This window comes from Saccopteryx leptura, chromosome 2 (assembly GCF_036850995.1).
Source record: "Saccopteryx leptura isolate mSacLep1 chromosome 2, mSacLep1_pri_phased_curated, whole genome shotgun sequence".
NCBI lineage: Eukaryota > Metazoa > Chordata > Mammalia > Chiroptera > Emballonuridae > Saccopteryx > Saccopteryx leptura.
In genome coordinates, this window is record NC_089504.1 from 347,610,162 (window position 1) to 347,624,410 (window position 14,249).

At 55.6% G+C, this 14,249-nt stretch overlaps 1 protein-coding gene across 1 annotated transcript in view; it reads right to left on the bottom strand.

Annotated features, from left to right (window-relative positions):
- The window catches only part of LASP1 (LIM and SH3 protein 1), a 42,174-nt gene that overhangs the window by 15,343 nt on the left and 12,582 nt on the right, over positions 1-14,249 (bottom strand). The window contains exons 3-4 of the mRNA XM_066364338.1: positions 9,502-9,586; positions 2,772-2,879 (exon numbers count right to left, since the gene is read on the bottom strand). Of these exons, the coding sequence (XP_066220435.1) occupies positions 2,772-2,879; positions 9,502-9,586 (193 nt within the window). The remainder of the gene's footprint in view (positions 1-2,771; positions 2,880-9,501; positions 9,587-14,249) is intronic.

The following is a 14,249-nucleotide window of genomic DNA, read 5'->3' on the forward strand; positions in this document are numbered from 1 at the left end:
TGATGTGGGACAAGTTAACAATGGCTCTAAGCATGGTTTAAGTTCCCTTGGAGTTATGGAATGTAGCCAGGCCTGGCACCCTCTGATTTAGGACTTGTTGAAGCTTTTTCAGACTCTTAGGTGAGAGTTCTCAAACTTCAGTGAGCACCAAAGCACCCTAAGGACTGTGTTTAAAATGCTGGTTCTGGTCCTGACCGGTTTGCTCAGTGGATAGAGCATCAGCCCAGTGTATGGATGTCCTGGGTTCGATTCCTGGTCAGGGCACACACAAGAGAAGCGACTATCTGCTTCTCTCCCCCTTCTCTCCCTCCTACAGCCAATAGCTTGATTGGTTGGAGCATGGTACCAGGCACTGAGGATAGCACCTCAGCCTCAAGTGCTAAAAATAGCTCACTACATGAGCATCAGCCCCAGACACTCTGCCAGGTAGGTCCTGGTTGGGGCACATGCAGGAGTCTGTCTCACTATCTCCCCTCTTCTTCCTTAAAAACAAAAAACCAAAACAAAGCACTGGTTCCTGGACCCTACTCCTAGAGATGCTGGTTCATGCATCCTGGGGAGGAGAACTGCGAACCTGCATTTTCTATAAACCCTCCCCAATGAATCCAGTACAGTTAATGGGAGACCCACATTTGACACACTCTAATTGCATTCACTAAAACCAAGAGTCTTCCAGCTTTGTGGTCACACCTCACAGGCCCCAGCTAAAGCTGCAAAAGCAGAACCAGGTCAGGTTCAACTCACTTCCCCCACCTCAGAGCACAAGACAATCAGCTAAGTGCAGCCCTGTGGCTAATGATAAGATAGTTATCTCCTTAGGTGTGAATGTCTTGGCCACAGTGAGCTCTGTTACCAGGACTCCTCAGACAGTAACACCTCCAATAACTGGTGGGTGGAGGGAGGGAAGAAGAACAGGAGCTCTAGTCTGAGTGTAGAGTATTCTGGACGCCTTCCAGAGGGGAGGTAGGAATGACTGGGTTGCTTGTCGTTACCCCCACCCTCACCCCCACCCCCACCCAACCCGGTTCAAACCCACAGGCTGGAAGCAATGAGCAAAGGTATTCGGGGATTAGGGCTATAGACAGAAAACAAGCATCAATGATAAAAGACAAGAGTCTTCACAATGAAAACCTAAAGAGGCTGCAGAGTCAAGATTCCAGCTTTGTGAGCCTTTCCGGCTTTCCCCCATTACCTAGGGCTTCCCCTCCCTCCCGTTCCTCTGGTGGGCTGAGACAGACCTGCTTTCCCTCTTCTTTACCTTGGCTAGGTCCTAACTTGTAAGGAAGCAACAGGAGACAGACTTTTTTTGGGGGAGGGTGTGGAATTAGAGCCCTGGGAGGGACGCCCTCCTAGCCCAGGGAAGCCCTATATTTCCCCAAGCCTCAAATTTTAAATTGCAGGTCAACAACCTAGTTGTGAGAACCGTTCAGTGAGGTCTGCTACCAGCACCTTTTCAAAATAGAAAATATCTGAATGCCCTCCAGTAGCAAGGGCTCGTTCGTGAAAGTTTCCACTGTTTTCTAGTCTAAATCAATACACAGGCCTGTTTGCAGGATTCAGTTTCACGGTATGAAATGTCAAAGTTTGAAAGCCATGGTCCTGGGTACGGCTGGTCCTCCAGGCTTGGGCCCTGGCCTCTGAAAGCCACCTGAGCCACTGTAGGAGCCCACTCCAAGCACGACCCGGCCAACCTCTCAGAGTGTCCTGACAAGGGGCCAGGTAGAGGGAGCGGGAGCCCAGGAGTGGATGCCGGCTGGGCCACCTGAAAACCTCCATCTCCAGTCCCTCAGCCCAGAGTGACGATGGGCAATGCACGGATCCCTTCCCGTTCCAGACGTGAAGACGGCTGATCGTGCAGTCCTTCATTTGTAGAATCTGCCGGCCCAGCTGGCTGGCCACTTCCTGTGGCTGTGCCCCCACACCCGGTGCACCCACCGCTGTGCAGAGAGCAGCCAGCGCTCTGCAACCCGGACTCCACGCTGTGACTCACAGCAGTGCTCCAACCCCACAGGCCCAAAGCCCCAGGGGCAGCCTCCTCACAAGCCCAGGGCCACACAGGTCTATAGCTCAGCCAAACAGGAAACTGAGGTCTAGTCTCTGGCCATAGAGCCCAGAGGGCCCATTGATCCACTATCCATGCTCCTCGCTCAGCCTTGCCACAGCCAGATACTGCTGACCATCCTGAGCCCAGGAGGGCCCAGGCCGGGGGTACAGGGCCAGCAGGCAACGCCACTGGGGTTTTTACACAGGAAGGAAGAACAGGCCAAGGTGGGGGAGGAAGCTGAGGGAGAGCGGAAATGACTGCAATGTCAGCACCCAAAGGCAGACAAGGGAGGCTGGCCCCTCCCCATCCCTGCCACCCAGTTTTGAAGTTTTGACCTTTGTGCTCAGACAAAACAGCCAGCCTGGACCCTAACACCCACCACAGCCAGGAGAAAACCCACAACACTTCAAAGAGAGTGAGGGTGATTGAGCCCACAGGCCCTCCCTGCATTCCCCTAAAGTGCAGCCCTTTGAAGGCGGAAGTGTGCTACGTGGGCAGAGGGGCGCAAAGGGAGAATTTGGGGTCCACCACGAGAGGCATCTGGGAACCCCAAACCCAATCTTTCCCTTCCCCTCCCTTCCTTTCCCTTCCCTTCCCTTCCCTATGCTCACGCAGCCATCGGCCAAGCCCACCCAGGGGCCTCCTTCATGTCTGTCAGCCCAGCAGGGAGGGGACAGCAAGGAAGGGCAGCAGGTCAGTGTGCAGCCACAGGGACAGGGGTGCTTACATTACTGATCTGGTCCTGGGTCTTCTTGATTCTCTGGAGTTCGGGTGTGTCGGCCACCACGCTGAAGCCTTTGCCTTTGTTCTTCTCAAACTCCTCCTTGTAGCGCACCTGGAGGACCCAGAGGGGAGAGGGACTAGAATCAAGCGAGGTCTACCTCCGAGGCAGCAACCAGCGAGGAGACAGATCCCGGCCTGACTCCCCCTGTAGTGACATCCACCGCACCCCCAACTCAAAGCAGAAGCCTTAACCAAAAAGTATCAAGGTAAAAATGATAAGCCATTAATATGTATTTAGTGCAGTGCACTCTGAGGGCCAAGTGCTTTACATGAATTATCTCAGCTAAATCTTACCATGTATTATTATTATCTCTATTTTAGATAAGGAACTGAACCACAAAAGACTCACAGTCCGATGCCCAAGGTCACACAGCTTAGCAGCAAATGTCCAGAGTCACCAAGATTCAAAGCCTCAGCGGCCTGCCTCCCCACCCTTTTCTGCCAGCCCGGCCTGCCAGGAAGCCACAGGAAAGGGCTCCTTCCAGAGCTCCAAAGCCTGCGCCTAGCCAGGATGTGGCCCTACCCGCCCAGAGCCCTGGGGAGTTTTTAAGTGACCAGCTAAGGGAGGGCTGTGCCAAGGGACAAAGTCGGTGCCCAGAAAGGAGGGTGAGGAGACAGCCACTCGGAAGACTCAATCAATGAGCCTTTGATAGGCCCTGGTGGCTTCCTGGAGCCTGCCAGGCCAGCTCCTGATGTTGGTACCATAGGAGAAGAAGGAATTGGTTGGGGACAGACAGAACTGCAGAACAGGGTTCTGGGCTCTGGGGAAAACGCTACCACCCCATCACTGCCCTCGTCTTCTGAGAAGTCCGTGGATTCTCAAATAGAGGGATTCAAGTTAGACAGCAGAAAGGACTTCCCAAGCACTCAAGAAATGAAAAAATGAGTATTATCTTGTCCTCCCCTGGGGGTTTAAAGAACAGAATGGAAGCTGAAAATGCCCATGGAACACAGAACTGTTCCTTGGCTTCCAGAGACTTCACTGTGTTCCTCTCAGCCAGCTGTCCCAAACCCCACCAGCTGCCTGGATTTCCTCCAGGGGGGCTGCACTGTCCTGAAAGCAGGTCAGCCCAGGACATACGGCACAAGACCTTGGGAGTTTCCAGGATGACAAGTCCAGGCAGCTCCCAGGCATGGAACCATCTGGCCACAGTGTCTAGTGTACTAGGACCCATCAAACAACACACATGTAGGCAGCCATGGCCACACCTGTCAGTTCCTCTGCACACCCCCCAGGGGTCAGGAGTCCTTGTTTGTCCCCTGGAGCCCCAGCTCATCCATCCATGGGCTTCTTCCTAAAAGGTTCCAGAAACGCCTTTGTTTGGATCCAGACTAAAAACAAAGGCCTGGACGTGCTAGTTCCCATCAGACGGGAAGTTAACACAGTGGATAAAGGGACCAGTGCACCCCAAGGGCCCAGAACCGTCCGGCATCGGCCCATCCAGGGAGGCCTGGGCCAGCATGGTGACTCTTAGTGTTGGGGCAGGAAGGGGAAACCCTTTGAGAAGAAGGCATCAAGATAGGTAAGGCACTTAAGAGTCAGGAAAATGTGGCTCCAGATACAGAAGCCCCAAATCTAAGCCCTCTGACCTCAGTTTCCTCACCTGTAAAAGGGCTGTCACAGGAATCATGGGGAGGGGGCTTCCTATCCCCAAGCATGGGCAAAGTGCCAGAGGGAGCTGGTATCAACACAGGCTCAGCCTCCTGCTTGCTAAGTGACCTTGGGCAAATGGTTAACCTCTTGGGCCTCAGTTTACAAATCTGTAAAATGGGGATAATAACACCACTCATTCCAATCAGTGGTGCAGATTTCAGGCTGTCTCTCTACAGGAGCCACCACGCCGCACCACGGAGCACACAGCAGGGCTCACCACATACTGATACGGGAGCTGTGAAAGTGCTTTGTCAACGTTCAAGTGCTGAACGAGTGCCAGACCACTCCCCCTTCCTCTGCTTCCTGGCCTGGCAAGGGTCAGGCCCCTAATCCAGGGGAATAATGGCCGTGGCAACACTGTGATGACATCAGTGGGTTCCCAGGCTCAGGAACTGCCCCTCCCTCCCTGCTGGGGAAGGATAATTCATTTACTCCAGGCACAGGGGGTCCCGAGGAGGCGAGGCTAGGATGGAGTCCGGGCTGAGAAACGACCGAGGCCTGGGCTCAGCACCACCTGTTGTGGGTCCCTAGGCAAGTCAGTGCCCCTCTCTGGGACCCCTGCCAAGAAGGGCTAGCTAGCTGACCTCTAAAAGCCCTCCCAGCTCTGGCATTTGTGACCATTTTTTAAGTACCTACAGGCCTTAACTATGGAGAATCAAGGTGGGAAAGATTCTCGGAGAGGCTATTTGGTGCTGGAGTGGGTGACAGGTCAAAAGTGGGGAGCCAGGAGTGTGGGAGGGGTCCTGCCTGGAGCCCCTCTTTCAGGGCTCCTTACCGCCCAAGCAGGAGTGTTCACCCTCATCTGGGCTGGCGCACCAGGATGTGACAAGGGTCTCTAAGGAGGGAAAGGACCTGTCCAAGGTCACTCAACCCAGTTGTTGGTAGGGTCCCTCAGTGCTGTAGCCGGATGATTCTTCGCCTGGGCCTCCCATCCTGCAAACTCCCAAGGCAAGGCCAGGACCAGGCCTGGGGCTCCTCAATCTCCAACCACCACCACCTATGAAAACTCTACTTTTTATCTGTACATTTATTAATCATTCTCCCAGGATCTATCTTGTTCATCACTTATCGCAGAAACCAGTAGGTCCAAATAAATATCCGTTGAGTAAACGACAAATGAATTGAACGTAGACGCAAATTTCCAAACAAACAGGCAAAGCAACACCATTTGGAAAATAACCGCCTTACTGACCCAACGTGAGAGGAAAGATCATGACTTAAAAACGAAATCAGGCTTGAAATAGACATGAAGGTCAGGGCTGGAAGCTGTCATCAGAAGCTCACTGTGTCTGTGCCTCAGCTTCACAAATGCCCAAGCTCCATGTCCTCTCCTTCCCAGGACAGCAGTAATAGCAAAAACATCTACTGAGTGCTGACTCTGTACCAGGATCCAAGATAAAAGGGTAAGGACCTGTCTATACAGGAATTGTTCAAAATGCCTGAAACATACAAACATCCTCACAGCAACCTGTGGAAGGAGGAATCCCCATTTTACAGATGAAAGCACTCAAACTCAGAGACTCTAGAACTTGCCCAAGGTCACATAGCTAGCAGAGGTAGATCCCTGACTTAACCTCTGGCAAGTCAGCGCAAGTAAGAGCGCCCGGGGTATGATGTCTGCTCCCAGGATCCAAGATAAGGGGGGGGGCCCTTGCCCCAGGGCGGGCATGGGGCTCCCCTGACCCCTCTGGCAGTCCCGGGCTGGGCTGCATCCCGGAGTTGAGACTGGAAGGGAAAACATGAAAGAGACATTCTCTGTGCACTTCTGCCTGGGCTCAGGAGGCCGCAGACACCCCCAGCTCGGCCCCACCCCGGAGATACTGCCTCTATTCAGCCTGTGCTGAGGGTGGGGAGAGCCACAGGGGCGGGCGCTGGGGCCCAGCTGCCAGTTCCCTGCCTCAGCCGGGCCTGGTCAGGACCACCCAGAGGGTCATTTCTGGTCAGCCCTGCAGTCCCCTTCCCTGCAGGGGGGGCTCCAGGTGTCCCAGACACCCAAAGTACCACTCGGGGAACCAATCTGGAGATGAGAAAACAAAGTCGAAATAGCACAGGCAAGCTTCCAAACGACAGAGAAGGGGTGAGACAGAGCATGCAAGCCCAGGAAGGGACCCTGGAAAAGGACCAGCTGACACCCTGGTGGGGTGGGGCCGGGGAGGCAGGAGACTCCCACTTCCCTTCCCGCCAGCCACAGGCGGTTACAGCCGGCCCTGCCCCCACCCTGGCCACAGGAACCAGAACCTGTCACCACCCCCAGCCAGGCCAGCTCAGCCCTTCCAAGCCTCAGAGCAGCCAGCCCAGCCCCCGACCTCTAGGCAACTGGGGTTTGCTGGCCCCGTTTTACCTGGGAAGAAAAAAAGCCAGGCGGCCAGGCTCAGACCACACAGCTGGGGGAGGCGGAGGGAGACAGAACTAGGCCTGCAAAGAGGGCAGGTCCTGCCTCCACCTCAGCCAGCCCCAGCCCCAGCCCCAGCCCGAGGAGCCCGACCACAGGCCATTAGAGCGATGCTCTCAATGCAAAGTCCTGATTCCCACGGCTCACACCGGACACAGTGGCTTACACCCGGCACAGGGGAAAGAGTGATCTCGGGTCCTAGTTCTACCTGACCTGCCACCCAGCTCTAAGCTTCTCAAATTATGTCAGAAGTGTTCACCAGAATCACCAAGGCGGTCAAAACACAGGTTCCTGGGACCCAACCCAGGGCACTCTCACAAGTCGTCCAGTCCCATCTGGTGGCTGGTGCATCTGGGCTGAGAGCAGGGGGCTGGGGGCCGCAGCAGGAGACAGAACTGCTGAGGGCAAAGGGCTTGAAATCTGCATCGGGGTAAGCAGCATGGCCTCTGTGAACCTCAGCGTCCCCCCCTGTACGGTGGGGTTGACAAGAGTGCCTTCACCAGCTGGCTGTGAGGCTCTAGTGGGGTCAAGGTCTGGCTCTCAGTGAGGCCCTAACGGAGAGTCCTGCATGCTCCTGATTCCCCTGGCCTGCCTGAGCCCAGAGGGTGACCCAGGAGGGCCCCTGGGGAGCAGGCGGTGCCCCTCGGGGATCAGGTTCCAGGGACAAAAAGACAGGCAGCCGAGCTTTTGTGAGAGCAACAAAGGCTGAGGGCATCAGTCCGGTTTGAATTTCTCCTCCTGAGAGGATGGACGCACGTCCGTGGCTCCCGCCTCTGCCCGAGCGTGCACCGTTACCCGCTGTCCCCTCCCGCACCCCTTCCTCCAGGTCCTCGGGGTTCTGACTGCCCCTCTCGAGCTGCGGGCTGAGCACAGGCCGCCCCACAGTGGTCTGGCCTGCACGCCCCGTGACGCCCCCTCCACCTCTGGCCCCTGGGGACCCCCTATAGGATGGGAGTCTGGGGAAGTAGACAGATCCTGGCTGGGGTCTGGCCAGAATCTTCCCTGAGCAGACCAGGCCCAGGCTCCAGGGCTGTCTCAGCCCCTCTTCCTGCCAGCTGGCCCATCCGGCCCTCTTCAGCAGGCAGGGGGCTGGTGTCCTCTCCGGCTCCCCTAGTGGGGGCTGGGCTGGCAGGTATGAGCTGCTGCCACAGACCAAACCAGCTTCCCCCACTTCTGTCACTGAGTGCCCCCCCTGGGCTGCACATGGTCAAGGTCACTGTACTCCTGAGCGAAAGAGTCAGGGCCAGATGCCAGACCCTCACTCCTCACTTAGCATGTGAGTCACAGCCAAAGGCCAGTGCCTCTCTCAGCCTTGGTCTCCTCGTCGGACCCCCAGAGTACGGTCAAGGATAAATGAGGCCAAGTAACTCAAAGCACTTGCTAAGCTACGAAGTTCTCACCAGCAGGTTTCCAGGTAGAGAGTGCTCCTCTGGGAGCGTGGCAGAAAACCGGAAAGATCACAAGTCTCGAGAGTTAGACAAACTGGCATCTATTTCCTCTTCTGCAAAATGGGAACAATCCTGCCAACTACACGGGGCTGTTGTGAAGACCAAATAAGCTAAATATACCCAGAGCATTAAGTACTCCATACACTGGCTATTAATATTGTTATTACCTCTATTACTACTACCTGTATGATGTTATCAAGTTCCTTAATGTCTCTGAGCATCAGTTTCCTCATCTGTACAATGGGAAAACAGCACCTTCCTGCCAGGGTGTGGGGACGATTAAATGAGAGAATGCACATAAAGCCCTCGACAGTGCAGGGCTGGTTCTCCCTCACGAGACCTACTGGGAGACAGGGACCCAGCGGTCATGTCAACATCACGCAGCAGGAGTCTCATTCAAGGGAGCAGGAGAGGTCCCCTCTGCAGCCCAGGTGGACCCTCTATAATATTTTCCTGGCCCTGGGCACCCTGCCCACTTAGTTCAGCTCCCCAAGGGGTCTTTACTCAACCACCCAGAATCCAGGCCAGGTTTGTCCCAGAAGCCCTCCCAGGCCCCCAGGCAGGGTCAGCTGTTCTTTCTCAGGGCTCTTGTTCCTCAGTGTCCCCTGGAGACTGAGCTCTCCCTGGGACAGAAACCCCCTCTCCTTCTACACTACCCGGCATGCACCACTCCCCACACAGCGGGTGCTCAGGAAACAAAGGCAGACAAGCCCTCTGGCCAAAGACCCCTTTGGAGCCTGTCCCTTTGGAGGGGCACAGGAGGTGTGGGGGGACATGGCTCCCAAGCGTGGGCTGTGTAACCTCAGACCGGCGTGAGCCCGGAGAGGTGCACTCCCTTGCTTTGACAGTGAGGGCGAGTGGAGAGGAGAAGGAGGGGGACAGCTGTCCAGAGGTGGTGGGCTCTAGGGGCCCCACGTGAAACTTCCCAGAGCAGAGAGAATCAGACACCCATACCTCTCCAACCCACTCTAGGTAAGAAGCGGGGCATGCTCTCGCCCAGTCCTTTGATCAAGTCCGGAAATATGAAGTAACTGAGTACAGGGTTGAAGGCAGGGAGACAAGGCGAGTCCTAGGATGTCAGCACCTTGGCCTTGCTGAGTAACCCAAGGGGGAAGGAGCCCTTGCCAAACGAATAGGTTACGACAGCCCTCGCTCCCCCCGGCCCCAGCCGCCCCCTCACCTGACTCTGCAGCTCACTTTGTTGCTTGAGGCGGAGGTTTTCTGGGGTGTCGGCCACCATGGTGAAGGACTGCTTGGGGTAGTGTCTGCAGGACAGAAAAAATAAGTGGGGGTCACTCTGGGGAAAGAGCAGGCTAGACCTCTAGGCTTCTCACAGACCCCAGACTCTCTCCAGGCAACCTCCTCATATCCATGGGCTGTTCCTGCCCCCGCCCCTGCCCCAGGAGCGGGACCACAGCGTCCACCACCCACCCAGGGGGAGGCAAGTGTCTCTGAGACTCAGCCTGAGCGGACCTGGGAGACACGCAGGCCTGAGTGGCTGGCGGACCAGGAGAACTGTCCTGAGCCACAGGGAGGCCACGGGGACACACGGAGGGTTTCAGATCACCCCTGTTCGGGGATAATCCATGCCTTAGTCTACCAACCAGGGAACTCAAGGGGGCTGGGCCAGACTGGGGAGAAGATGAGGATGGGGTCAGGACAAAGCTTCCAGCTAAGACCAGAAATGGGGATCAACCAAGGAGAGGAAGGGCAGGAGAGATATGGAGACAGAAATAAAGGGGAAAAGGGAACACATATCCAGGGGGCTTCCTGAGGAGGCGGTGAGAGGAACGAACACACATCTAGAGTGGTATATCAAAGGGCTAACAAGGTCCCGCTTAACTGGAGTGTGGGCAAGAGATCAGGATGATGCCAGAAGAGAGGTCACCCTCGGATGATAGAAAACACTGTAACAATGGTTGACGTTGGCCCCAGCTAAGGACATACATGCTTTCCTTCATCAAATCCTCACAAGCACCCTATTGTCCTCCTTTGACAGGTGACATAACTGAGGGTCAGAGAGGTTAAGCAATGTGGCCGAGGCACAAGGCCAGGAAGTGCTCGCATCCAGGCTGGCACCCAGACACCCTCCCCAGGACCCAGCACCCTGACCCAGACCCTTCAGTCCTCCAACACTAGACAGACCAGAGTCTTGTCTCCCAGAAAGAGGACTGGCTCGGAGGTGGCAGGTGCCAGGGAAGCCCTCAGAACCCAGGCCGCAGGGACCTCTCAGACCATCGGGCCCAACCCTCTCATTTCCCAGAAGAGGAAGTAGTGTGTTGGCACCAAATACTTAGCACGTAGTGACTTCATAATGAACTTCTCTCCCCACTATTTCTCTATGAGGTGAGGGTTTTTGTTGTCATTATTGCTACTGTTTGGGGGCATCTCTTTTGTTCATCGATTTATCCCACGCTCCTAGAATAATACCTGGTATTCAATAAATATTTGTTAAATAAGCGACTATTACACTAGGCACTGAAGCTGAGTCGGGACTAGAACTCGGGTCTCCTATATCCCACTGGGTCATCACAAAGTCCCCAGCAAACCAGCTAAAGGAGAAGCAGTCCTGAGTCACTGTGGTTTGTATACATGTGCTAGCATGAGAGATGGCTAGGGATCTGCTTGGGCCCCAACTATTTCAGGGACTGGTGGGTGGCTTCTCTAAGCAGGAGCCCAATCTGGTCATTTTCAGCCCTGGGTGACCACACCCCACCACAACCGCGCGTACCAGCAGATTCCAGATTCACAGGCTGTCCCCTAGGTGAGAGAAGGATTGCCCCTTTGCGGGCATGCTCCACCCCAGTCAGCTGATGTGCCCTGGAGCTGGGCATGAGCGGTCCTCCAGTTTCTGTGCCCTCACCAAGCCTGGCACACTCTCCAGCCACCCTAACACACCTAGCCACGGCTGCTGGCGAACACAAGAATTCCCACAGTGAAGACCAGGGCTTGGGGTCTGGAGAACTCAACCAAGGGAGAGGGGCACAGTGCTAGACTCTGGCCCCGCCACTGACTCCCTGGATGACTGGCAAATCCTTTTTCCTCTGGGCTAGCTTCATTATCTTGAACTTAAATGATTCTAGCTGCGTCCTAACCAATAGCCTCCACTGCCCCTCCTGGGTCCTACCTCCCAGGACAGCACCGGCCCGCAGCTGCCTCAGCAGAGGGAGGAAAGAGAGGAGACTGAAAAGTAAACACAGGTGCCTGCAGCTGGCATGGCCTGTGGATGGATGTGGGGCTGAGGCTGTGGGTCCAGTCTCCAGACTTGGCCCAGTTCCACGAAACCAGAGCCACCCACCACTGAGGAGCGCCATTCAAAATTCCAGAGCAGTTCCAGGGAAAGGGAAGATCAACTGGGAGTCTGTTCCCAGAGGCTAGAAAGAGAACAGCAGGAGGGATCTAAGTGAGCTCTCCAGTGGAACCGGCTGGCCCTGAGGTCCTTTCAGGGAAGACCCTCCCACCAAATAAGAGTCATTCTGACGGCATCATAGGGCGGGGGTGTGGTCAGGAGAGCACCTGTAAGTACAGACTCACAGAACAGAGGGAAGTTAGGTCCTAACGCAGGGGAACCGAGGATACCTCCAGGGCAGCTCTGGCCCAGAACTTGAAAGGTCAATTCTGAGAAGATGGCCCTGGTTGGCACTTGGTGGGGAAGGGTAGCTGGCAGGCTCAGCAAACACATGTGCATGCCAGCCAGTCTGCAACCCGGGGTTTCCCGTTTGCCTGAGTATACACACACGGTTATAACGGAGTGTCCAGTGACCCAAGGACAGCTAGACTTGTGCACCCGACGTGCACCCCCACCCGCAGTCCCGAGGCTCCTCCACACACTACATTATTCCTCACACACGATAAATGTATAGATGAGCCTTCTGCAGCGAGGGGCGTCTCCTAGACACCGAGGCCGGCAGGTCCGCACGTGACAGCGCGCAATACAGGCTACAACCAGACACCTCCCACACTCTACCAGAGGGGTCTCAGGAGCCCCTTAACGTGCCGCAAGTACCTCTGGGTGGGGTTCGTTTGTATTGCCTCCTCTCTGGAGTCATATGTCACCCCCAGTCTCAGCAGCCTCACAACCAGAACACTAACCCCATCAGAGAACCAGCCTAGCTGTTGACTCCGCTTAACGTGACAGGGGAAGGAAAGGGATTTTAATCCTGCAACAGATTAACCAGATTGACGAGGAGCTGCCGCTCCCCGTCTCCTGCCCCGACCTCCTAAACCCCAACCCCAGGCCAGAGGAAGAAACAGTCATGCAGCTTGCGTTGAAATCCTCTGGCTGGGTCAACCCTGTCCGCTCCCCACAACCCCCAGCCCTGGCTTGACAACCCTGCCTTTCCCTTCCCCTGCTCACTGTGCTTCAGGTTCCCATGGCAACCTCATCCTCAGCTCCAGGCAGGAGAGCAGGGAGAGCAGAGAGAGAGAGAGGGTCTGTGGGGGTGGGGAGGACACAGACAGCAAGGGTGTCCTCCACTGCAGAGAACCCAAGAGGGCAAAGCCAGCAGGCTGTCTGCAGGACCCTTAGACAAGTCAGGTGAAGAGGACAGGTGCCGCCGATTTATTTCTAGAGGGGCAGACGCGGCAGCATCAGTGCTCTGCCCCTCCCCCACCAGCACCACTGCCATGGCAAGGGCTCCAACCAATCTGACCTCCTTCCAGAAACAACTGCTGGGAATTTTACCTTTTCCCTCCCTCTCTATGTTCAGGTTGAAGCTGTGCCCTCCCGCTACCCCTCACATCCCCGTCGAGATGAATGGACATGTGTGTATGACATTGTGGGCACTGAGACAGAAGAGGGGCCACCCGCCCCCAGCTAGTGACCCCACGGGAACCCCAGCCCCACCAACAGACTGGGCCGTGGTGGGGGAACAAGGGGCCGGGGTAGGGAGAACCAGGCGTCCTAACCCTGGCCTGGAGCTGGGTCTGGAGCACAGCTGCTCTTTGTCCCTTCGTGGGCCAGCTTCCCTGTTAATCATTCCTAGCAGTGGGCCCTCTGCAACGCCCCTCTCCACCCTCAGAGCAGTATCCGCTGCTCTGCGGAAGAGAGGCATGGAGAGCACACAGGACAGGACAGGTCAGAGTCTGCAGAACAGGGAAAGGGACCTAGCAGCCACGAGGGCAAGAACAGAGACGGGGCAGGGACACCAGGCTGCTGTTAGTAGTAGCCTAAGCCTCCAAGAGAGCTTACAGGCACACAAAGTGATTTCTTGATAGGCTGTGTCCTGTGCATTTTGCCTGCTAAAATCTGCCACAAGGCTATGGACTAGAAAAGGCAAGGGTTGTGAATGTGCCCATTGTAGAGATAAAGAAACTGAGGTTCAGTGTCAAGCAGGAGACTTTGACCAACGAATGCACTGTCCCCTCCACCACAGCTACCCAGCCGGATAAGGGCAAGCTGACATCTCTCTCGCAGGTGGACCCCAGTCCACTCCTAGCTCTCAGTCCTCTAGGGAAAGGGTGCCTGGCAGGCTGGGTGGAGGAGAAAGCAATTCGTCTTTCAAACGCAACCTATTCCTAAGCTTGGCCATGATGAGACCCGCTGGGGTCCCTCAGCCACCCCCAGTAAGAAGCTGCCTTCTCCTTATAACTTTTCTAAAGCAGGTGTCTTGAGAGTCCAAAAAATGACCTGTGGGGATGCAGGAGGAGGGGCCTCTGCCCCAGGAGCTGGGTTATCCCTGAGGACTGGGAGGATGTAGAAAAATTGCTAGGCTCCTGCTTACAGGCTTACTGGGAACAGGGACAACTTGTAGGGGGCAGAGCCCCACCCCCAGTCCTGCCACTAGCTGTGTTCCAGAGACAGAATAAAAACAGACCAGAGAACCTGAAAGCCCAGCGCCCCCTTCTGCACGCAACCTCGCCTCTTCAAGCCTCAGACTCATTCAAAAACCACAGCTTTTTGTTTAAGGAAGAACAAAAATACATCAA